Consider the following 24,054-nt stretch of genomic DNA (forward strand, 5'->3'; position numbering starts at 1 on the left):
ACGAATGGGACTCTGTACGAGTTAGGATATGGACAGCAGAGATTTGGATGAGTTTAAGTTTGTGGAGGATACAGGATGGGACTAGAATATGTCCTCGTCAAGCTGAATTCAAGAGTTTTCACATAAAAGAGAACAAAGTCATGGTCAAGCTCTATGGATTCGAAACAGATGGATGATATTAATCCCTGAATCCTGAGAGAGACTAGAGATGAGATTTATGCGATGTTCATGAGGAACACAAAGGTTTGCTATTAAAATGAAATTTAATATTTGCATGTCTCCTCATTCACCGATCATTAATCAGAAGTTAATTGAAGCTAGGGAAAAGCATTCAGCCGACTTTAGTTCATCAAAGAAAACATGCAGCTGCTTGTATCGCAGCATCAATTGATCTCCTTAAATGATTCCACACTTCTTTTGTCTGCACTTTTCTACCTGGATGTCTATTTGAAAAGTTATGCCATTTGTGACAGAAATCACACCTGCCAGATGGAAACATATTAATTTCGTCATATGGAACATTACTTGAACCTTTTTTGCTGGACATTGCACATAACTTGTTTAAAAGAGCAACAGAGTTGAACAGCTGAAAACATAGTTGCACATTTGCATTCTGAAAAGACCAGAACTAGCCGAGAAACAGTTGAACAGAGAGACAATGGGCGTGCTCACTGATTCAATTAACAAGATTGGTCTGGGCAATAGTGATGATCCACATCTTGTCTGTGTAAGAGCCAGAACTCCACCGCCCCACCGAGGGTGTCTGGAAAGGCAATCCCACCCCCACCACAAGAAGCTCCTGTTTCAAATAGAGATGTCACATGACTTACCTGCTGGTCAGACTGGGGACTTTTTGAATTGTGCCACACAGAAGGAGGTCAGACTGCTATTTGAACAGAAAGGAGAAGGAATGTCTCCCTCCCTCTCTCTCTCTCCAGCAAAGTCCCGGGAAAGCCATGGTAGCAGTGTAAGCCTCAAAACTACTGAACTTTACAGGCAACTACTGAGAAGATAATTGAAACCTCTCCGGCTTTCTGGTACCAGAGAAGCAAACTTGAAATGGTGCACTGGACCCCAGCGAAAACTCCAAGACCTCAACTTTAACCAAGGACTTTACATCAAAGACAAAGGACAGTAATTGAATTCCATTTATTGCCAACTCTACTTCAACACCCCCCCCTCCCCCAATTCTTTCTTCCTCTCTGTATCTACTTGTGTGTGTGTGTGTGTTTCCCTCGTATGCATGCTAGCGTGCTTGCGTTGCATATTTTAGTAATTTTAACAAAGTTAGAATGATAAAGCTAATAATCTTTTAAACCTCAGAAAACCTGTCTGGTTCATTTGCAATTACAATTAGAGAGCAGTCAGCAAGGACTCACTGAGGTGGTAAGCTAAAATCACTGATTTAAGAGATAAACCTTGTTACAGCCAAACCAGGAAAGGGGCAAGAGGGGCGTCTGAGACCCCTTCCTCCCCTGGTCGTAACACATTACTCTGTATCTATCGCAGCAGGATTGTCAGCCATGTGGTAATTATGCTATGCAATCACTCAGTTATGACCAACCATGAATGCTTTCTTCCTAACTCTTTAATGGTTGCTAGGTGATCGAATGTAACCTCAGAGCATCCAGGTCCTGCCCCTTCGTCTCAAAGACCATTGGAGTTGATCTCATCAATGTGGCCACACGAGTGATGATTGGAGAGAGCATGGATGAGTCATCCCTGCCTTCGCTGGAAAATCCCATCATACCTACCGAATATGTGGGCATCAAGGTACTGTTAACAATCCTTGGAATGGGCTGGGTAGAAGGGAAGTAGCAACATTAGTACAGACCAATAGCTTTAATGGAGCATCCCTCACTGCATTCTATATATAGTTTTGTTAATCTGGCTGGTGTTCGGATTACTGTGAAAGCAGTGCCGTTAAGTGTCGTGTTGTTATGAGGTATGTCTGTGTAACAGGACCGTAATTGGTGCAAGGGTATTCCTGAGTTTTAGTCAGATGCTGTGTTGTTTGCTATATGCTAAGCAGGATAAATCTTTCAGTTTCCACCTCCCATTCAGCCAAACATCACAAATGTACCCCAAACCCTCGCATATCACCACAGGAGATCCTGACTTCAAGTCCCTATTAATCCCAGCTGGTCAATGTGAGATTTAGAATTTATTCAGCATTGATTCCTTCCCAAAACCCCTTGACCTCTCCACATCTCTCTCCTCCCTTAAGATTCTGCTCTTTGACAAAGAACAAAGAACAGTACAGCACAGGAACAGGCTATTCGGCCCTCCAAGCCTGCGCCGATCATGATGCCTGTCTAAACTAAAACCTTCTGCACTTCCGGGGTCCGTATCCCTCTATTCCCATCCTATCCATGTATTTGTCAAGAGGCCTCTTAAACGTCGCTATCGTACCTGCTTCCATCACCTCCCCTGGCAGCAAGTTCCAGGCACTCACCACCCTCTGTGTAAAAAAAACTTGCCTCGCACATCCCCTCTAAACTTTGCCACTCATAACTTTGTAAACCTCTATCAGGTCTCCCCTCCAACTTTGTCGTTCCAGTGAAAACAATCCGAGTTTATCCAACCTCTCCTCATAGCTAATGCCCTCCAGACCAGGCAACATCCTGGTAAACCTCTTCTGTACCCTCTCCAAAGCCTCCACATCATTCTGGTAGTGTGGCGACCAGAATTGCACACAATATTCTAAGTGTGGCCTAACTAAAGTTCTGTGCAGCTGCAGCATGACTTGCCAATTTTTATACTCTGTGCCCCGACCGATGAAGGCAAGCATGCCGTATGCCTTCTTGACTACCTTATCCACCTGCGTTGCCACTTTCAGTGACCTGTGGACCTGTACGCCCATATCTCTCTGCCTGTCAATACTCCTAAGGGTTCTGCCATTTACTGTATACTTCCCACCTGTATTAGACCTTCCAAAATGCATTACCTCACATTTGTCCGAATTAAACTACATCTGCCATTTCTCCGCCCAAGTCTCCAACCGATCTATATCCTGCTGTATCCTCACAAATCATCTTCCAGAATCTCATTACACCTATTTTTGTCTGATTACACTCCTCTGAAACGTTTTGGGATATTTTCTTCCATTAAAACTGCTGTATAAAGGAAAGTTTTTATATGTACACCGAGGGCAACTGGCAAGTTTCTTTGTTTCTAATCCCAGTGGCCTGACCAAATGAACACTGGCAACAAAGTTGGATCCATTCCATTCAGTTACAGGCCAAGTTGCGATGCCAAATGCCCTGTTTGTGTGCTATGCATCCACTTTACTTTGAGGTTTTCCCTCAACAAATATCTGATTGTGCTTGCACTGCAAATATTAACGTGATATATTTTGCACATTGGCATGAGATTGCCTGCTGTTTTAATGTGTTTAACCAAACAATTTTAACTTGCTATGACCCACGTTATAAGGAGGTTATATAGTGCCTTTGACATGGAAAGTTTTCTGCAACACTGTATGGGGTCAATAAATAAAAGGAGTAATGGGGTGTGGACAATAAACCATGATCCAAGAGTTGGGAAAGGTGATCAAAAGAAAAATGGTGGACAGGCAGAGGTGTCAAGGGAGGAGAGAGAGGGGATTTGTACACTAACATCTCTCGAAGGATTTCAACCCAAACGTTATTTGAAACAAAATAAAACTGGGTTTCATTATTACACCAAACTGAGACTTGACATATCTGAGGTCATTGCTCTAAGTATGTGACTGGCTGTGGAGCAATGAATGTGGTGAGTTCTGGTTGTCACCTCCACGGGGTACTATTGTTCAATAAAATAGAGGCATCCTTGGTGTACATGTGCTGCATTAAGTTCCAACTAATTAAATGCTTTAGAAATCCATGCAAATAATACATTTTAAGTTTATTTTGGGCATTCGCAGGCTCCCATGTTTTCCTGGCCGCGACTGAGGGATGCAGATCCCATTCTACGCTGTGAAATGGCATCGACTGGAGAGGTACCAGTACTTTGACACTCCATTCATCTCCAGAGACACAACTTCCTTTGACTTATTAGTCTCGGAGTAATTACAAAAATGAACATCATGTTCCAAAGGTTTACTGTCTGCTGCCGTACAGACAGAAAAGAGAGTGTGAGAGGATTTCGTGACATTCCATGGTGTTTTCAAGACAATGCGATATTTTTGAAGTGCAGTCATTGTTGTAGGAAAAATGGCAGCCAATTTGTGCACAGCAAGATCCCACAAATAGCAACGTGATCTGTTTTCAGTGATATTGATTGAAGGATAAATGTTAGTCAGGATACTGGGAGAACTCCCCTGCCCTTCTTTGAAATTGTGCCATGGGATCTTTTATATTCACCTGTGTGGGCAGACAGTGCCTCGGTTTAACATCTTATCCAAAAGATGGCCCCTCAGACAGTGACGCACTCCCTCAGTGCTGTATTGGAGCATCAACATGGATTTTGTGCACAGATCTCTGGAGTGGTGTTTGAACCCACAATTTTCGGATTCTGAGGCGAGAGTGCTACCACAGAGCCAAGTAGAATAGCATCAACATCTAGACGTGTTTAGGTTTTTAATGTTTGATATTGTTGCAAATGTTGGAATTGATTCGCTTCTGTTTCACAGGTTGCTTGCTTTGGGCCAAATATTTATTCTGCATTCCTGAAGGCGATACTGTCCACGGGCTTCAAATTACCTCAGAAAGGGATTCTTATCGGAATTCAGGTACAGTTTGGAAGCTAGCATCAACCTCACCCACAGGAAGCCCAGTTCACACTGGCTCAGGCCTTCGGGTGTGTTTATAACATTGCTTGAATGATACCCTTGGGTTTGATTTTGGCCTCGGCTCTTGGGAGCACGCGGAGTCTCCCAGCCTTCTGGGTTCAAATGGAGTTAGCGTCTGGTTAGGCCATCTCCAAGAAAGAAAGCCACTGTTGTGCACAGCACAATTGTTGATACACTGGCAGGTGCACACACTGGCTGCTTTGTGAGCACTCTGCTCGAAAGTAGCACAAAACTTTTACGAGTGAGCTCCTAGAACTAGTAGAAATTTGGACACAAGAAATAGGAACAAGAACCCTTGAGCCAGTTCCACCATTCAGTAAGATCATGGCTCTGTGACTGAACTCCACTTTCCTGCCCTATCCCTTGATTCTCTTAGTGTCCAATAACCTTATTGATCTCAGCCTTGAATATACTCCTCAACTGAGCATCCACAGCTCTCTGGGATAGAGAATTCCAAAGATTCACCACCCTTTGGATGAAGAAATTTCTCCTCATTTCAGTCCTAAATGTCTGACGCCTTATCCTGAAACTGTGACCCCAAGTTCGAGACTCTCCAGCCAGAGGAAGCATGCAAGCAAAATCTTGTGGTAGGTTCACTTTTGGGAACACTGCTAACTTGATCATTGGTGCTATCACAATACAGGTGTAATTCTGCCTTGGTTCTTAGTTTAAAAAATAAGATTTCTTTAAATTGCATTTAAAGCTAACATCCGAACACAATGATCAATATTGGAATCCATTTAGACTCTGAATCTGGATAGTTACAGAGCAACTTTGGGGCGGCACAGTGGCGCAGTGGTTAGCACCGCAGCCTCACAGCTCCAGCGACCCGGGTTCAGTTCTGGGTACTGCCTGTGCGGAGTTTGCAAGTTCTCCCTGTGTCTGTGTGGGTTTCCGCCGGGTGCTCCGGTTTCCTCCTACAGCCAAAGACTTGCAGGTTGATAGGTAAATTGGCCATTGTAAATTGCCCCTAGTGTAGGTAGGTGGTTGGAGAATGGTGGGGATGTGGTAGAGAATATGGGGTTAATGTAGGATTAGTATAATTGGATGGTTGTTGGCCGGCACAGACTCAGTGGGCCGAAGGGCCTGTTTCAGTGCTGTATTTCTAAAAAATAAATAAAACTTCAGGATGCACAGAGCTGGTGAGACTCAGGCCTTCTACCAACAATGAAATCCAGCAAATGGGCACTGACAGAGGAGCAATAATCCATGATACCTGTTCTGCTGAGATCCTTTATACCAAGGACTGATATTCAGCATTGGTTTTAACAGCTACACGTGGACCTTCCTTCAGACTGAACTGAGATTCTCACATTATGCCTATTTCTTTCACAGAGCTCATTTCGATCAAAGTTCCTTGACACTGCACAGCAACTTCATGAGCAGGGATACAAGGTAGGTGTCGAAGCCTTGGGTTAATGTAGATGGTTAGATTATTATAGTACAGTATATCGTATTATATCACTGTACCTCTGCTAACCATTATTAATTCAGATGTAATTCAGATGACCAGTTTGTGAATTTGAGAAATGCTTGTGCTGGGGAAGGGACGGCTATGAATTCAAGCAGCTATCAGGCACTCCCAGATCAGGTACCATGGTGGCTTGGTTCTCTCTTTACGAAGTCCCAGCAACGTGACTCAGGCTGTACTGTGTAGGACCTTACAGCAGAAAGCCTGGGGTAGACGTGAAGCAGGCTCGCAAATGTCAATGAATTGCTTCAAGCTCATTGCCTCACTTTGCTGGTTAGGTGAGATATATGCAGCCTTAGTTTGTGCTTATAAAAGGAATTGATTTCTGCCTTGGACTTTCAAGGCACAGGTGGCCTGAGCTTTGTGCCTGTCACACCATTTACTTTAAAATAAAAGCAAAATACTGCAGATGCTGGAAATCTGAAATAAAAACCAGAAATGCTGGAAATACTCAGCAGGTCTGGCAGCATCTGTGGAGAGAGAAGCAGAGTTAACGTTTCAGGTCAGTGACACTTCAGAACTAGCAGATATTAGAAATGTGAATGGTTTTAAGCAAGTAAAATGGGGGTTGGGGCAAGAGATAACAAAGGAGAAGGTGTAGATAGAACAGAGAATAACCGACCAGAAGGTCATTGGAGCAAAGGCAAACAATATGTTAATGGTGCGTTGAATGACAAAGCATTAGTACAGATAGGGTGTTAATGGACTGAAAATTGAACAGCCACAAGCATAAACATGAAAAAACAGTGGGTAGGCAAACTGAACAAACTAAGATAAAATAAAATAAACAAAAAAAATAAAAAAAGAAGAAAGAAAAAATATCTAAAAATAAAAGTAAAATGGGGGGCCTGTTATGCTCTGAAATTATTGAACTCCGTGTTCAGTCCAGCAGGCTGTAATGTGCCTGATCGATAAATGAGATGCTGTTCCTCGAGCTTGCGTTGATGTTCACTGGAACACTGCAGCAATCCCAGGACAGAGATGTGATCATGAGAGAAGGGGGGAGTGTTGAAATGTCAAGCAACTGGAAGTTTGGGGTCATGCTTTCGGACTGAGCGGAGGTGTTCTGCAAAGCAGTCACCCAGTCTGCGTTTGGTCTCCCCAATGTAGAGGAGACCACACTGTGAGCAGCGAATACAGTATACTACATTGAAAGAAGTACAAGTAAATCGCTGCTTCACCTGAAAGGTGTGTTTGGGGCCTGGGATAGTGAGGAGAGAGGAGGTAAATGGGTAGGTATTACACTTCCTGGGATTGCAGGGGAAGGTGCCCAAATGAAGGGGACGAGGTGGTGGGGGTAATGGAGGAGAGGACCAGGGTGTCGTGGAGGGAATGATCCCTTCGGAATGCTGACGGGAAGGGAGGGGAAGATGCATTTGGTAGTGACACTTCCCTTCCTTGATTTTTCTGTCTCCATCTCTGGGGATAGGCTGTCTACTAATATCCATTAAAAGCCCACTGACTCCCACAGCTATCTCGACTACACTTCTTCATACCCTGCCTCCTGTAAGGACGCCATTCCATTCTCCCAGTTTCTCCGTCTCCAATGCATCTGCTCTGATGATACTTTCCATGACAGCGCTTCTGATACGGCTTCCTTTTTCCTCAACTGAGGATTCCCCCCCACTGCGGTTGACAGGGCCCTCAAACGTGTCCATCCCATTTCTTGCACCTCTACCCTCACCCCTTCCCCTCCCTCCCAGAACTGCGACAGGGTTCCCCTTGTCCTCACTTTCCATCCCATCAGCCTCTATATCCAAAGGATCATCCTCTGCCATTTCCGCAACCTCCAGCGTGATGCTGCTAGTTCTGAAGAAGGGTCACTGACCTGAAACATTAACTCTGCTTCTCTCTCCACAGATGCTGCCAGACCTGCTGAGCATTTCTTGTTTTTATTACACCATTTGCTTTTTTCAATTTTCCATGGTCCACCGCCAAACTGCATAGTATTCCTTCTCTGGCTCCCAACAGCTTCAGCATGCCTGGAATGCAGCTGCCCAGAGGAGACAGCAACTCATACATTTCAGCTCCTGGCCACCTGAATGAAAATCTAGGTTGTGTCTTTCTTCCTGTTATAGGGTGTGGGGGCATAGGGCAAGCCAAATATTAGGAGAGGAGATGAAGACAGGAAGCCATGAATGTCTTGTGCCACTGCAGTTAACACATTGTAGGAAAGCCCCGGGAAATGCCGGGACATCGCTGTTTCCTGTTTTGTACATGGCAAATGCCAGGAGATCATCGCTTCCCTGTTCTGTACCTGGGAAATGGTGGGATGTCACCATTTCCCTGCCCTATACCTGGGAAATGCCGGGACGTCATCTTTTCCCTATCCTATACATGGGAAATGCCGGGACATCATCAGTTCCCTGTTCTGTACCTGGGGAATGCCGGGACATCACCATTTCCCTGCCCTGTATCTGGGAAATGCCGGGACATCACAGTTTCCCTGTCCTGTATCTGGGAAATGCCGGGACAACACCTTTTCCCTGTCCTGTATCTGGGAAATGCCAGGACATCACAGTTTCCCTGCTCTGTACCTGGGAAATGGCGGGACATTACTGTTTCCCTGTCCTGTATCTGGGAACCTAGAGGAGAGATAGAAATGTTTTAGTTACAGATTTGACTGTTTTTATCTCAGTTCTATCCCGGAGAGTGACTTGTGTTGAGGTCCTGTTCAAGATCCCGTGCACCCTCCAGTACCTCACCCAAATGGCCACTCTTCATGTGTAAGTCCTCTCACTGTGCCAGCAAACAATAGGGAACCCCATGCTTACTCATTAACCTCTACTGGGTAACTGGTAAAGAAAATATCCTTTCATTTGGAGCCCATCACAACATTTATAATCAATGACTTATGTGTTACAAAGGATATTATGGCTCACATTTGACATGAAATCCACTGTTTTTCTCATTGAAGCTTTATGCTACAGAAGGCACGTCTGCCTGGTTAAATGCCAATGATGTGCCCACAGCACCAGTGTCATGGCCCACTGCAGAAGATCACAGCTCCTCAGCTCCTTCCGTTACCAAGTGAGTGCTTGCAGTGATTGTTGAAGATACTCTGTATTGAGCAGAGTAATAGTTATTAGATTTTTAGTAAATTAATTCATTTTTTTAATATGTAAAAGCTTTTTTGACATGCCTCCCATTCCTCCATGCCACACTATAGGCTACTTTACAATCCCTGTTGGATTGAAGAGAAGATCCTGTGATGGATAAGGAATTGGTTGCATTGTTGTAGTCATAGGGTTATTACTTGTAATGGGTACGAGCAAAATCTCCAAGGAATTGGCCTTCTGATATTTGCTGTGCACTGTATATATCACTGATCTCAATGAAGGTATTGGGGGACTGTCAGGAAATTTTTGGTTAGTACAAAGATTTGTGAGAGTGTTAGGACCAAGGATGAGAGAGGATCAGTATTCGGACTACCTTTTTGTTACATACAAATGACTTGAAAATTGGAATACAGAGTAAAATTTCAAAATTTGCCAGTGATACCAAACTTGGAGGTGTGATAGACAGTGAGGATGATAGCAACTAACTGCAACAGGACATAGATAGACTAGCAGAATGAGCAGACAAGTGGCAGATGGAATTTAATGCAGAGAAGTGTGAGGTGATGCATTTTGGCGGAAGGGATAGGGAGAGGCAATATAGACTGAATGACACAGTTCTAAAGAGTGATTCATAGGAACATAGGAGCAGGAGTAGGCCATTCAGCCCGTCGAGCCTGCCCTGCCATTCAAAATGATCTTGACTGATCATCCACTTAAATGCCTTTTTCCCACACCATCCTCATATCCCCTTATTGTCATTTGTATTTAGAAATCTAACAATCTCTGCTTTAAACATACTCAATGACTGAGCTTCCACCGCCCTCTGGGCAGAGAATTCCAATGATTCACAGCCTTTAGGGCGGCGCAGTGGTTAGCACCGCAGCCTCATAGCTCCAGCGACCTGGGTTCAGTTCTGGGTACTGCCTGTGCAGAGTTTGCAAGTTCTCCCTGTGACCGAGTGGGTTTCTGCCGGATGTTCTGGTTTCCTCCCACAGCCAAAGACTTGCAGGTTGATAGATAAATTGGCCATTGTAAATTTCCCCTAGTGCAGGTAGGTGGTAGGAGAATTAAGGGAAGGTGGGGATGTGGTAAGGAATATAGGATTAATGTAGGGTTAGTATAAATGGGTGGTTGATGGTCAGCACAGACTCGGTGGGCTGAAGGGCCTGTTTCAGTGCTGTATCTATAAATAAATAAAACCTTCTGAGTAAAGAAATTTCTTCTCATTTCTGTCCTAAGTGGCTTTCCCCTTATTTTGAAATTGTGTCCCCTGGTTCTGGACTCCCCAACCAGGGAAAACATCTTAGCTGCATCTACCCTGTCTATCCCTTTAAGTATTTTGTAGGTTTCAATGAGATCACCTCTCATTCTTCGAAACTCTAGAGAATACAGGCCTAGTTTCCCCAATCTCTCTTCATAGGACAGTCCCGTCATGCCGGGAACAAGTCTGGTGAACCTTTGTTGCACTCCATCTATGGCAACTAATATCCTTCCTAAGGTAAGAGGACCAAAACTGCGCACAGTACGCCAAGTGCAGTCTAACCAAGGTTCTATACAATTGAAGCAAGACTTCACTACTCCTGTACTCAAATCCTCCTGCGATATAGGCTAACATACCATTAGCCTTCTTAATTGCTTGCTGCACCTGCATGTTAGCTTTCAATGATTTATTGACAAGGACATCCAGGTCCCTTTGTACATCTACAATTTCTAATCTCTTACCATTTAAGAGATACTCTGCACATTTGTTCCACCTCCAAAGTGGATAACCTCACATTTTTCCACATTATTTTCCATCTGCCACGTTCTTGCCCACTCACTAAGTCTGTGCAAATCCACTTGAAGCCACATTGAATCTTCCTGACAACACACATTCCCACCTAGGTTTGTGTCATCCATGAATTTGGAAATACTACACTTGGTCCCCATGTTCAAATCATTGATATATATTGAGAACAGCTGGGACCCAAGCACTGATCCCTGAAGTACCCCACTAGTCACAGCCTGCCAATGTGAGAATGACCCATTTATTCCTACCCTCTGCTTTCTGCATGTCCTTAATCCTACTCTCTGCTTTCTGCCAATCCTTAATCCATGCCAGTATATTACCTCCTATCCCATGTGCTTTAATTTTGCTAACCAATCTCCTGTGAGGGACTTTATCAAAAGCGTTCTGAAAATCAAAGTATACCACGTCCACCGACTTTCCTTTATCAATTCTCTTAGTAACATCCTCAAAAAACAACAGGTTCGTCAAACATAATTTCCCATTCATAAATCCATATTGACTATGCCCCATCAGATCATTATTATCCAAGTGTCCATTTATCACATCCTTTAGAATAGATTCTAGCATTTTTCCAATGACTGATGTGGGGCTAACAGGTCTGTAATTCCCTGTTTTCTCTCTCCCTCCCTTCTTAAATAGATTTGGGATAGAGGGACCTTGGGATTCATGTGCACAGATCTTTGAAGGTGGCAGGACACATTGAGAGAGTAGGTGGAAAAACATAAGGAATCTTGGGCTTCATAAACAGAGGTATTGAGTGCAAAAGGAGGGAAGTTACATTGAATCTTTATAAAGCTCTGGTTAGGCCCCAACTAGAGTACTGCATCCAGTTCTGGTCACCATGCTTTAGGAAGGATGTGAGGGTCCTTGAGAGGGTACAGAGGAGATTTACCAGAATGGTTCCAGGGATGAATAATTTCAGTTACAAGGTTAGGTTGGAAAAACTGGGATTGTTCTCCTTAGAACAAAGGAGATTCAGGGGAGATTTGATAGAGGTATACAAGATTACGACAGGCTTAGATACGTTAGACAAGGAAAAACTGTTCTCATTAACAAATGTTACAGGGACTAGGTGACACAGATTGAAAGTTTTGGGCAAAAGATGTAGGGGGAATATAATGGCCACCTGAGAGAAATAGACTTGGCTACAGGTGAGGTCCCAGAGGACTGGAGAATAGCCAATGTTGTTCCTTTGTTTAAGAGGGGTAGCAAGGATAATCCAGGAAATTATAGGCCGGTGAGCCTTAAGTCAGTGGTAGGGAAATTATTAGAGAGGATTCTTCGGGACAGTATTTACTCCCATTTGGAAACAAACAAACTTATTAGCGAGAGGCAGCATGGTTTTGTGAAGGGGAGGTCGTGTCTCACGATCTTGATTGAGTTTTTTGAGGAAGTGATGAAGATGATTGATGAAGGAAGGGCAGTGGATGTTATCTATATGGACTTCAGTAAAGCCTTTGACAAGGTCCCTCATGGCAGACTGGTACAAAAGGTGAAGTCAACGGGATCAGAGGTGAGCTGGCAAGATGGATACAAAACTGGCTCGGTCACAGAAGACAGAGGGTAGCAGTGGAAGGGTGCTTTTCTGAATGGAGGGATGTGACTAGTGGTGTTCCGCAGGGATCAGTGCTGGGACCTTTGCTCTTTGTCATATATATAAATGATTTGGAGGAAAATGTAGCTGGTCTGATTAGTAAGCTTGCGGACGACACAAAGGTTGGTGGAGTTGCGGATAGTGATGAGGATTGTCAGAGGATACAACAGGATATAGATCGGTTGGAGACTTGGGCGGAGAAATGGCAGATGGAGCTTAATCCGGACAAATGTGAGGTAATGCATTTTGGAAGATCCAATACAGGTGGGAAGTATACAGTAAATGGCAGAACCCTTGGGAGTATTGACAGGCAGAGAGATCTGGGCGTACAGGTCCACAGGTCACTGAAAGTGGCAACGCAGGTGGATAAGGTAGTCAAGAAGGCATACGGCATGCTTGCCTTCATTGGTCAGGGCATAGAGTATAAAAATTGGCAAGTCATGCTGCAGCTGTACAGAACTTTAGTTTGGCCACACTTGGAATATTGCGTGCAATTTTGGTCGCCACACTACCAGAAGGACTTGGAGGCTTTGGAGAGGGTACAGAAGAGGTTTGCCAGGATGTTGCCTGGTCTGGAGGGCATTAGCTATGAGGAGAGGTTGGATAAACTCTGATTGTATTCACTGGAATGACGGAGATGGAGGGGCGACATGATAGAGGTTTACAAAGTTATGAGTGGCATGGACAGAGTGGATAGTCAGAAGCTTTTTCCCAGGGTGGAAGAGCCAGTTACTAGGGGACATAGGTTTAAGGTGCGAGGGGCAAAGTTTAGAAGGGATGTGCGAGGCAAGTTCTTTACGCAGAGGGTGGTGAGTGCCTGGAACTTGCTGCCGGGGGAAGGGGTGGAAGCAGGTACGATAGCAACGTTTCAGAGGCATCTTGACAAATACATGAATAGGATGGGAATAGCGGGATACGGTCCCTGGAAGTGCAGAAGGTTTTAGTTTAGACAGGCATCAAGATCGCCGCAGGCTTGGAGGGTCGAATGGCCTGTTCCTGTGCTGTACTGTTCTTTGTTCTTTGACTTGCAGGGCTATGGGGATCGAGCAGGGGAGTGGGACTGACAGGATAGCTCGGTTAAGAGTCGGCAGGGACTCGATGGGCCGAATGACCTCCTTCTGTCTCCTAAATGACACTATAACTCTAGGTAGAGAAGTCATTTCCACTTGTGAGCGAAACCCGAACCATGGGCCATAAATATAAGATAGTCACTAATAAATCCAATAGCGAATTCAAGAGAATATGGAACATTGGAGTAATTGAGGCGAATAACAGAAATGCATTTGAAGGGAAGCTGGGTAAGCACATGATGGAGAAACAAATAGAAGGGTTATGTTGATGGGGTTAGCTGAAGAGGAGTAGGTTGAGGCTTACATGGAATATAAAGACCAGTGTGGACCTGTTGGGCCAAGTGGCCTGTTCCTGTGCTGTAAATACTTTGTAGTGCTATGTAATGCATCACGAACTGCTGGCTTTCTCACTAAAACAGCCCTTCAATAACATGAGAGGATATATCCAATACCCTAAGGAGTCGTGTGCTTGTCCGTCCATCTGCCTTCCCATCTCCAGTGTTTTCTGGTCCTATGGGGCTGGATCTCAACTAAGAAAGCAGGAGAGTTCTCCTTTCCCATTGGGACATCTGCACCATCCACCCTGTACTCAAATGGTCTGCTACATCCCTTCACAAATGTAAAGATAGAATCTCACCTTTCCAGTCCCATGTCCCATCATAAGACTCATATCTTTTACATATAGAGTCAGAGTCATTAATGCACAGAAGGAGGCCATTCGGTGCATCAAATCCATGCCTGCTCTCTGTAGAGCAATCCGGTCAGTACCATTCCCCCGCTCTATCCCTGTAGCCCTGCAGGTTTATTTCCCTCAAGTACCCATCCAATTTCCTTTTGAAATCATTCATCATCTCCGCTTCCACCACTTTCATAGGCGGTGAGTTCCAGGTCTTTACCACCCATTCTGTAAAAAAAAAGCTCTTCCTCATATTCCCCTGCAAAACCTTCAGTCTGTGTCCCCCAGTCCTTTTATCATCAGCTAATCACAGAATCGTTACAGTGCAGAAGGAGGCCATTTGGCCCATCGTGTCTGCACTGACTCTCTGAAAGACAAAAATGGGAAGAGCTTATCTTTCTCTACCTTATCTAAACCTGTCATAATCATGTAGACCTCTATCAAATCTCCCCTCAATCTCCTTTGCTCCAAGGGGAACAACCACAGCTTCTCCAACCTAACCTTGTAGCTGAAATCCCTCATCCCTGGAACCATGCTGGTAAATCTCCACTACACCATTTCAAGGATTGTCACATCTTTCTTAAGATGTAGTGACTAGAACTGGATGCAGTACCCTGGTTGTAGTGCAACCAGAGCTTTATAAAGATTCAGCATAACTTCCCTGCTTTTGTATTCAATACCTTATTTGTGAAGCCCAAGATACAATACGCTTTGCAAACTACTCTCTAAATATGTCCTGGCACTTTCAAAAATCTATTTACTGCCTAATTAATTAAGTCTATATTGCCTCTCCCTATCCCTTCTACAAAATGCATCACCTCACACTTTCATCTGCCACTTGCCTGCCCATTCTGCTAGCCTGTCTATGTCCCATTGCAGTCGATTGGAATTATCCTCACTCTTTTCCACACCTCAAAATTTGTAGTCATCGGCAAATTTTGAAATTTTACTCTATTTTCCAATATCCAAGTCATTTGTATCTGTCAAAAAGGCAATGGACCTAGCACTGACCATTGGGGAACATCACTGTCTATTACCCTCGTGTCTGAAAAACAACCATTTATCCTGAATCGCTGTTTTCTATCCTTAAGCCAATCCAAGCTGACACTTCTATCGCATGAGCCTCGATTTTGTTATTTATTTATTTATTGATACAGCACCGAAACAGGCCCTTCAGCCCACCGAGTCTGTGCTGACCATCAACCACCGATTTATACTAATCCGACACTAATCCCATATTCCTACAACATCCCCACCTGTTCCTATATTCCCCTACCACCTACCTCTACTAGGGGCAATTTATAATGGCCAATTTACCTATCAACTGCAAGTCTTTGGTGGTGGGAGGAAACCGGAGCACCCGGCGAAAACCCACACAGTCACGGGGAGAACTTGCAAACTCGGCACAGGCAGTACCCAGAATCGAATCTGGGTCCCTGGAGCTGTGAGGCTGCGGTGGTAACCACTGCGCCACTGTGCCATGTTAGGTGGTAAAAGATCATTTTGTGGGGAAAACCGCTTCCTTTAAAAAGTGGACAGGGTGTTTATTCCCCTTAAATGGGTGTGACTCTGGCCTCTCAGCAAAAAGGAAAATCATAATTCTAAATATAATGTTTAAATAATTCCATCAGTTATTGCACAAGTTTCATGATCACCTTTACAAGTGTGAACGCTTTATCACTAATATTAGCACTGCTTCTTTTCAACCTGTACTACTTCCAGACAATAGACTAGTACTACCAAGTAGCTTCCTTTGCAAAAGACTCCAGAAGATGAATGGAATTTACAATGTGCACTTGTTAGAAATGAGATTATTGTGAAAGATGGGCAGATTTCAGGTTGCTGCTGTCTGTATTTACTGAGAGGGTCACAAACTCTCCTCCATTCTCTTTCCAGACTAATTCATGATGGAGTCATTGACTTGGTGATAAATCTGCCAAACAACAACACACGCTTTATGAGAGAAAACTACCTGATCCGAAGAATGGCCATTGATCATGCAGTGCCCCTCATTACCAATTTCCAGGTAACAATAATGATTATACTACCTACTTCTGGAAATCAAAGTAGAAATGATGGGAGAGCTACTGCTTGGTACAGTGAGTTTAAATGAAATTCCAGTGGTTTGGTAGGGCATAAACCTGGTGCATCTAACAGTGGTGGGGGGAGGGGGTTGCTGACGGAGCAGGTTCAGCATTTAAGAGAGAATCCACTGGTTTTATGCACCATTTCATTTCTGCACTACATTCTGCCAGAAGCGGAAGGTGTAAGATGCAGCCTGAAGATGTTATTTGAATATCTCCCCAAAGTTTGTGTAAAGAGGCTGAAGCTCAACCCCAAAACCTTGAAAGAGTTTTCCTTCATCTTACAGGGAGATCTGCAAACTGCCTTAGAAACCAAGACAGCACTTATTGTGACTCAAAGTCATATCGAGCTTTTAATTCCTTAGTCTCTCCAACCTCATCTGAACTATTTGTATTCATTGAGTCTGTCTGGGCTAGTGAGCAAGGAGATAAGTGATGGTATCATAGATTCATACAGCACAGAAAGTGGCCATTTGGCCTATCTTGCCTGTTCTGGCACTTTGAAATAGCTATCCAATTTCTTTTCCCCACAGCTCTGCAATTTATTCCTTTTCAAGTATTCATTCAATTCCCTTTTGAAAATTTCTATTGAATAATCTTCCACTACCTTTCTCAGGATGTGTATTCCAGATCATAATAACTCGCTGTGTGTACAGAAAAAACATTCTCCTTATCTCTCCTCTAGCTCAATGATCTTAAATCTGTCTCCTCTGGTTACTGATCCTCCTGATAGTCGAAACAGTTTCTCCCTGTGTACTCTATCAAAACCCCTCTTATTTTAACCACCTCTATTAAATCTAGGCTGTGAAGAGAATAATTCCATCTTCACTTGCCTCGCCACAAAACTGAAGTCATTCATCCCTGGCACCATTCTCTTAAATCTCCTCCACATCCTTTCCAAGGCCTTGACATCCTTCCTAAAGTGTGGTACCCAGAATTGGGCACAATACTCCAGCTGAGGCCTAATCAGTGAGTTGTAAAAGTTTAGCACTACCTCCTTGCTTTTGTCCTCTACACCTTTATTTATAAAGCCAAGGAGCCCATATGCTTTTTGTTAGCAGCCTTCTCAACTTGTCCTACAACCTTCAACGATATGTGTACCTAAACCCCCAGGTCTCTCTGTTCCTGAAGCCCCTTTAAAAATATAGCATTTAGTTTATATTACCTCTCCTCATTCTTCCTTTTAAAATGCATCTCTTCACAGTGTTCTATTTTAAAATTTCATCTGCTATCTGTCCGTTTGACTGGTCTGTGTCCTCCTAAGCCTGTTACCATACTTTTCACTGTTTACTTCATCTCCAAGCTTTGTGTTATCAACAAACTTTAAAATTATTCCCTGTATACCCAAGTTCCAGGTTGATGATCTATATTAAAAAGAGCAGTAGTCCTAATACAGACCCCCTGGGGATAACACTGTCGTCTGAAAAATAACCATTCACCATTACTGTAATAAGTTCTGATGAAGGGTCACTGACCTGAAACGTTAACTCTGCTTCTCTCTCCACGGATGCTGCCAGACCTGCTGAGTATTTCCAGCACTTTTTGTTTTTGCATTCACCATTACTCTCTGCTTCCTGTCCCTTAGCCAATTTTATGCCCATGTTGCCATGGTACCTCTAATTATATGGGTTGAAATCTTGCTGTCTGTTTCAGTTGTTTAGGATCTTGTCAATGTGCCACTTTCTCTGTTTCTTACCTGCTTCCACTGCTTGTTGAAAGGAAAAGCGAGGAAGATGCACTGAATTTCCTGCCGGCTCCTATCAGCAAACTGAGTGCCAGAAAACTGAAGTCAGTTTCGGATCTTTGGACATTTGCACTTACTCTGCACAAACCGACTGTGCACACAGGAGTTTCCACCTTTCTCCTCTTCCCTAAATCCCGATTCTCACCTTTTGCTGGGTTAATGGATGAATATCAGCTCCTCCTGCAGCTCGTTCTCACAAATGATGTACCTTTTTTTTTCTCTGGGTGAGAACAGAACGGCCACTATTTTCAACCACAGATTGCTTTATTTGGTAACTATAAAAGTGTTTCATCACTTCTATCATGGAATACCCATCGAGACAGTAATTCTTTTCAGGGTGTGCGTGCATTGTAGGATTCTCCTCTAACATAATGAAAATGTTGCATGTGAAGGAATTATTACAGCTCATTTAGTTCACTGGGTTATACCACAAGTGTTACTGCACTTTTAGGATGAATATCAGTTTGCATTCTGTAAAGTTTAAAATGTAGATCCATGACAGTTTTTTGCCACCTTATGAGGCCATTAAGCTTGTTCCTGCACTGGATGGATCCCAGCGGTTAGGGAATTGCCAGCTGCTGCCTGTGCCATCTCTTCCACACGGTCCTAGTTGTTGTGTTGACAGGTCTTTTGCCATCCACACCCTCTATAGCATCCTTCCTGTGCCAAAAGTCTGAAAGTATTTATCTTGCTCTCTGTTTTCTGCTTTATTTTATTCTTTCATGGGATGTGGGCGTCGCTGGCAGGGCCACTGTTTGTTGCCCATTCCCAATTGCCCCTGAAAAGGTGGTTGTGAGCTGCCTTCTTGAACCGCTGCAGTCCTTTGGGTGTAGGTACACGCACAGTGCTGTTCGGAAGGGAATTCCAGGATTTTGACCCAGCGACAGTGAAGGAACGGTGATATAGTTCCAAGCCAGGATGGTGTGTGACTTGAAGAGGAACTTGCAGGTGATGGTGTTCGCATGCGTCTGCTGTCCTTGTCCTTCTAGGTAGTAGAGGTTGGGGGTTTGGAAGGTACTGTCGAAGGAGCCTTGACAAGTTGCTGCAGTGCATCTTGTACACACTGCTGCCACTGTGCGTCGGTGGTGGAGGGAGTGAATGTTTGTGGATTGGGTGCCAATTAAGCGGGCTGCTTTCTGCTGGATGGTGTCGAGCTTCTTGAGTGTTGTTGGTGCAGCACCCATCCAGGCAAGTGGAGAGTATTTCATCACACTCCTGACTTGTGCCTTGTAGATAGTGGACAGGCTTTGGGGAGACAGGAGGTGAGTTACTCACCGCAGGATTCTGAGCTTCTGATCTGCTCTTATAGCCACTTTCTGGTCAATGGTAACCTCCAGGATATTGATAGTGGGAGATTCAGTGATGGTAATGCCATTGAATGTCATGGGGAGATGGTTAGATTTTCTCTTGTTGGAGATGGTCATTGCCTGGCACTTATGTGGCGCGAATGTTACTAGCCACTTATCAGCCCAAGCCTGGATGTTGTCCCGGTCTTGTTGCATTTCTACACGGACTACTTCAGTATCTGAGGAGTTGCGAATGGTACTGCACATTGTGCAATCGTCAGTGAACATCCTCACTTCTGACCTTGATGAAGCAGCTGAAGATGGTTAGGATTTGACAGTACCCTGAGAAACTCCTACAGTGATGTCCTGGGCCTTAGATGTTTGGCCTCCAGAACCACAACCATCTTCCTTTGTGCAAGATATGACTCCAACCAGCGGAGAGTTTTCCCCCGATTCCCATTGACCCCAGTTTTGCTAGGGCCCCTGATGCCACACTCGGTCAAATGCCCTCTGTTGTTTGTTATATATATTAATGACTTGGATGTGAATGTAAGGGGCATGATTAGTAAGTTTGCAGATGACACCAAAATTGGTGGTATAGTGGACAGTGAAGAAGGTTGTCTAAGGTTACAACAGGATATAGATAAACTGGGAAAGTGGGCAAGGGATTGGCAAATGGAACTTAACACAGACAAGTGTGAAGTGATGCATTTTGGGAAGTTAAACCAGGGCAGGACATATACAGTGAATGGCAGGGCTCTGGGGAGTGTTGTTGAGCAGAGAGACCTTGGGGTGCAAGTACATAGTTCCTTGAAAGTGGCAACACAGGTAGACAGGGTGGTGAAGAAGGGGTATGGCATGCTTACCTTCATCGGCTGAGGCATTGAGTACAAGAGTTGGGATGTCATGTTACAGTTGTACATAACATTGGTGAGGCCGCATTTGGAGTACTGTGTGCAGTTCTGGTCGCCGCACGACAGGAAAGATGTGATTAAGCTAGAGAGGGTGCAGAAAAGATTCACAAAGATGTTGCCTGGTTTGGAGGGCTTGAAGAGAGATTGGATAGGCTGGGTCTGTTTTCCCTGGAGTGAAGGAGGCTGAGAGGGGACATGATAGAGGTGTATAAAATTATGAGAGGCATAGATAGGGTAGATAGCCAGAGTCTGTTTCCCATGGTAGGGATGACTAAAACTAGAGGGCATAGATTTAAGGTGAGAGGGAGGAGGTTTAAAGGGGATCATAGGGGTAAATTTTTCACACAAAGAATAGTGGGTATCTGGAATGAGCTGCCTGAGGAGGTGGTGGAGGCAGGAATAGTAGCGACATTTAAGAGGCATCTGGACAGGTACTTGAATGAGCAAGGCATAGAGGGATATGGAATTAATGCAGGCAGGTGGGATTAGTATAGGTAGGCATTATGGTCGGCATGGACTCGGTGGGCCGAAGGGCCTGTTTCTATGCTGTTTGACTATGACTCTATGCTGCCTTGATAGCTCAGCTTTCTTGCCCATGTTTGAACTAATGCTGTAGTGAGGTCAGGACCTGAGTAGCCCTGGCGGAACCCAAACTGATCATCAGTGAGCAGGTTTTTGCTTTGTAAGTGCCACTTGATAGTACTGACAATGACACTGTCCATCATTTTGCTGCTGATCAAGAGTTGAGTGATGGGGCAGTAATTGGCCAAATTGGATTTGTCCTGCTTTTTGTGGACAGGACATACCTGGGGAATTTTCCACATTGTAGGGTAAATGCCAGTGTTGTAGCAGTACTGGAACAGCTTAGCTTAGGGACGTGTCCAGTTCTGGAGCACAAGTCTTCAGTACTATTGCCAGGATGTTGTCAGGACCCATAGCCTTTGCTGTATCCAGTGCCTTCAGCCGTTTCTTGATATCACATGGAGTGAATTGAATTGAATTGACTGAAGACTGGCATCTGTGATGCTGGGGACCTCAGGAGGAGGCTGAGATGGATCATCCACTTGGCACTTCTAGCTGAAGATGGTCGCAAATAGATAAGAGTGGAGCCAAGGGAGCACAGTCCCACTGAGCTGGGCAACTGAGAGGTCAGACAGTAGGAAGGAAGGACAGCAATTCAAAAGGCAAGGACAGATTATGGAGGCCACTTGCCTATTTGACTGATTCTTCCAGAGTAATTGGTGATTTCCCTGTCACAGCATCAAACTGCCCCTTGGCTGACTCATTGGAACATATACGATTCTGAGATGCTGTGAGGCTGTTTTGCCTGGCTGATGAGTCAAGAACCAGTGGACATTGTCTCAGTCAGCCATTTAAGACTGAGACTGGGAGAAATTTCTTCATTCAGAAGGGTACCCCAGAGGGCTGTGGATGCTTCATCATTGAGTATATTCAAGAATCAATTTGGAATCAAGGGATATGAGGATCAGGCATGAAAATAGAGTTGAAGTCAAAGATCAGCTATGATACTGAATGGAAGAGCAGGCTCGAGGGGCCATGTGGCTAATTCTTATTCTGCAGGTTCTCTGATTAATCCTCTGAGTCTCGGGTCAGCCGCTCTGCTCCACTTCCAGCGCTTAAATGTTTCCCTGTGCCTCAGTGGCCAGAACTTATGCAGTATTCAAGGTGAGAGCTGACCAGAGAGCTAGGTTGCTTCAGCATTAGAGCCTCAGACTTATTCGAGCAGTGCTTATTTGTTGTCCAGCCATTGTTTAATTGGTTCCCGAATACCTGCTGTCTTAGCTGACACCCAGATGCGTTACCAGAAAGTGCCTGTGGCACAGTATCCCAGTGCATCAGCAGCTTCAGGAGTTAAGAAAAGCTGGGGAGGAAAGGTATCTCCAAGCCAGAAATACGCAGTTTGCTGGCTCTTTCTTCAAAGGCTGCGTTTGCTGACAACGCAACCACTGGGTGGCGCAGTGCTATCACATGCACAAATGCAGCCTCTTCCACTGAAACGTCAGTGTCTGCGACGTTCAGGCAGCTGCCAGGTGTAAAGATGGCACTGCTCAATTTATCACAGAAAAACAAATTCAACCCAAAAATCGCCTCAATGGCTGCCATCGCCACCTCCATCCCACCCCCAACAGTCTCCTGCTGCCTCCTGCCATTGTGCTTCTCTCCACCAGTCCCTCCTGCGCCCAAATTCTCACCCCTGGCTCCCTACTGCCGTCCCTTAAACACTCGCTCCAGCCTCGCTGTTCCCCGCACCCCCGCAGCCGCTCGTTCCAGACCTCACCACTGCTTTTTCCCCCCCCCCCCCTTTCCCCTCAGCCGATTGTTCCCACACCCACTACCCCGCACTCTGGCCGCTCGCTCCCTGCTTTCCCCCCCAACCCCCTTCAGATGCTAGCTCCAGGCTGCGCTGCTTCCTTCCTCTCGGCCACTGGCTCCCACGTTCGATTGTTCTCCGCTGCGCCGGACATGGGAGTGAGTGGCCGTCGGACAGAAGTGGCACAGCCTAGTGCTAGTGGCTGGAGTGGGGGGAAATGGGGAGCAAGTGGCTGGAGAGCAGGGTGGGGGGGAGAGGGGGTTGGGGCAGGAGAGGGGAGCGGGGAACAATCGTCCGAGGGGAGTGTGGGGAAACAGTGGCAAGCTCTGGATCAAGTCGCTGAGGGGGTGGGAATGGCTGGTGGGAGGGGGGTGGAAGAAAGCGTCGAGGGTGGGAACGAGTGGCTGAGAGAGGGGAAGCGAGCAGCCAGTCAGGGAGAGCGGCCGGTGGGACGGGAGCGAGAGGCTGAGGCGGGTTGGGGGAGCGAGTGGCTGATGGAAGGCAGCGGCGTGGCGGGGATCAAGCAGGGTGAAGCGGCGATTGAAGCAAGGATGGTGGGAGGGATAGGGGTTCTGTTCGTGTGAGTGGAGACATTATTGAGGGTGGCCGTGGGAGGAGCCAATACGCGATGACGTTTTCCCACGCATACGGCAGTTAGTCCTGGCAAGATGTGGGCTGTGCATGTGCAGCATCTCACTGAGTGCAGGAGACTGTTTGAACATGTGCACAGCTCTGATGACGTTGGCGGTCATCAGATGTGTAGGATGTTGCATGTCATTGAGCACCTCCAGCAGTAGGGTAGAGGGACAGTAACTGCAAAGACAAGGACAGATTAGGGAGGCGCAGGGGCGGCACAGTGGCGCAGTGGTTAGCACCGCAGCCTCACAGGTCCAGCGACCCGGGTTCAATTCTGGGTACTGCCTGTGTGGAGTTTGCAAGTTCTCCCTGTGTCTGCGTGGGTTTCGTCCCACATGCCAAAGACTTGCAGGTTGATAGGTAAATTGGCCATTATAAATTGCCACTAGTATAGGTAGGTGGTAAGGAAATATAGGGACAGGTGGGGATGTGGTAGGAATATGGAATTAGTGTCGGATTAGTATAAATGGGTGGTTAATGGTTGGCACAGACTCGGTGGGCCGAAGGGCCTGTTTCAGTGCTGTATCTCTAAATCTAAAAAAATCTAAATCATTTACCTATCTGGCTCAACCTTCCATCTTTCATTCATCTTGAAGTTGGTACTTTAAACTGCTCTCTTGGGTGAACG

General features: G+C 45.2%; 1 protein-coding gene across 1 annotated transcript in view; it reads left to right on the forward strand.

Moving 5' to 3' along the window:
- cps1 (carbamoyl-phosphate synthase 1, mitochondrial) overlaps positions 1-24,054 on the forward strand; it is a 260,110-nt gene that overhangs the window by 233,373 nt on the left and 2,683 nt on the right. Inside the window, exons 32-37 of the mRNA XM_068036228.1 lie at positions 1,603-1,773; positions 3,905-3,979; positions 4,613-4,711; positions 6,107-6,166; positions 9,160-9,272; positions 16,327-16,456. Of these exons, the coding sequence (XP_067892329.1) occupies positions 1,603-1,773; positions 3,905-3,979; positions 4,613-4,711; positions 6,107-6,166; positions 9,160-9,272; positions 16,327-16,456 (648 nt within the window). The remainder of the gene's footprint in view (positions 1-1,602; positions 1,774-3,904; positions 3,980-4,612; positions 4,712-6,106; positions 6,167-9,159; positions 9,273-16,326; positions 16,457-24,054) is intronic.

Source organism: Heterodontus francisci, chromosome 7 (genome assembly GCF_036365525.1).
Source record: "Heterodontus francisci isolate sHetFra1 chromosome 7, sHetFra1.hap1, whole genome shotgun sequence".
NCBI lineage: Eukaryota > Metazoa > Chordata > Chondrichthyes > Heterodontiformes > Heterodontidae > Heterodontus > Heterodontus francisci.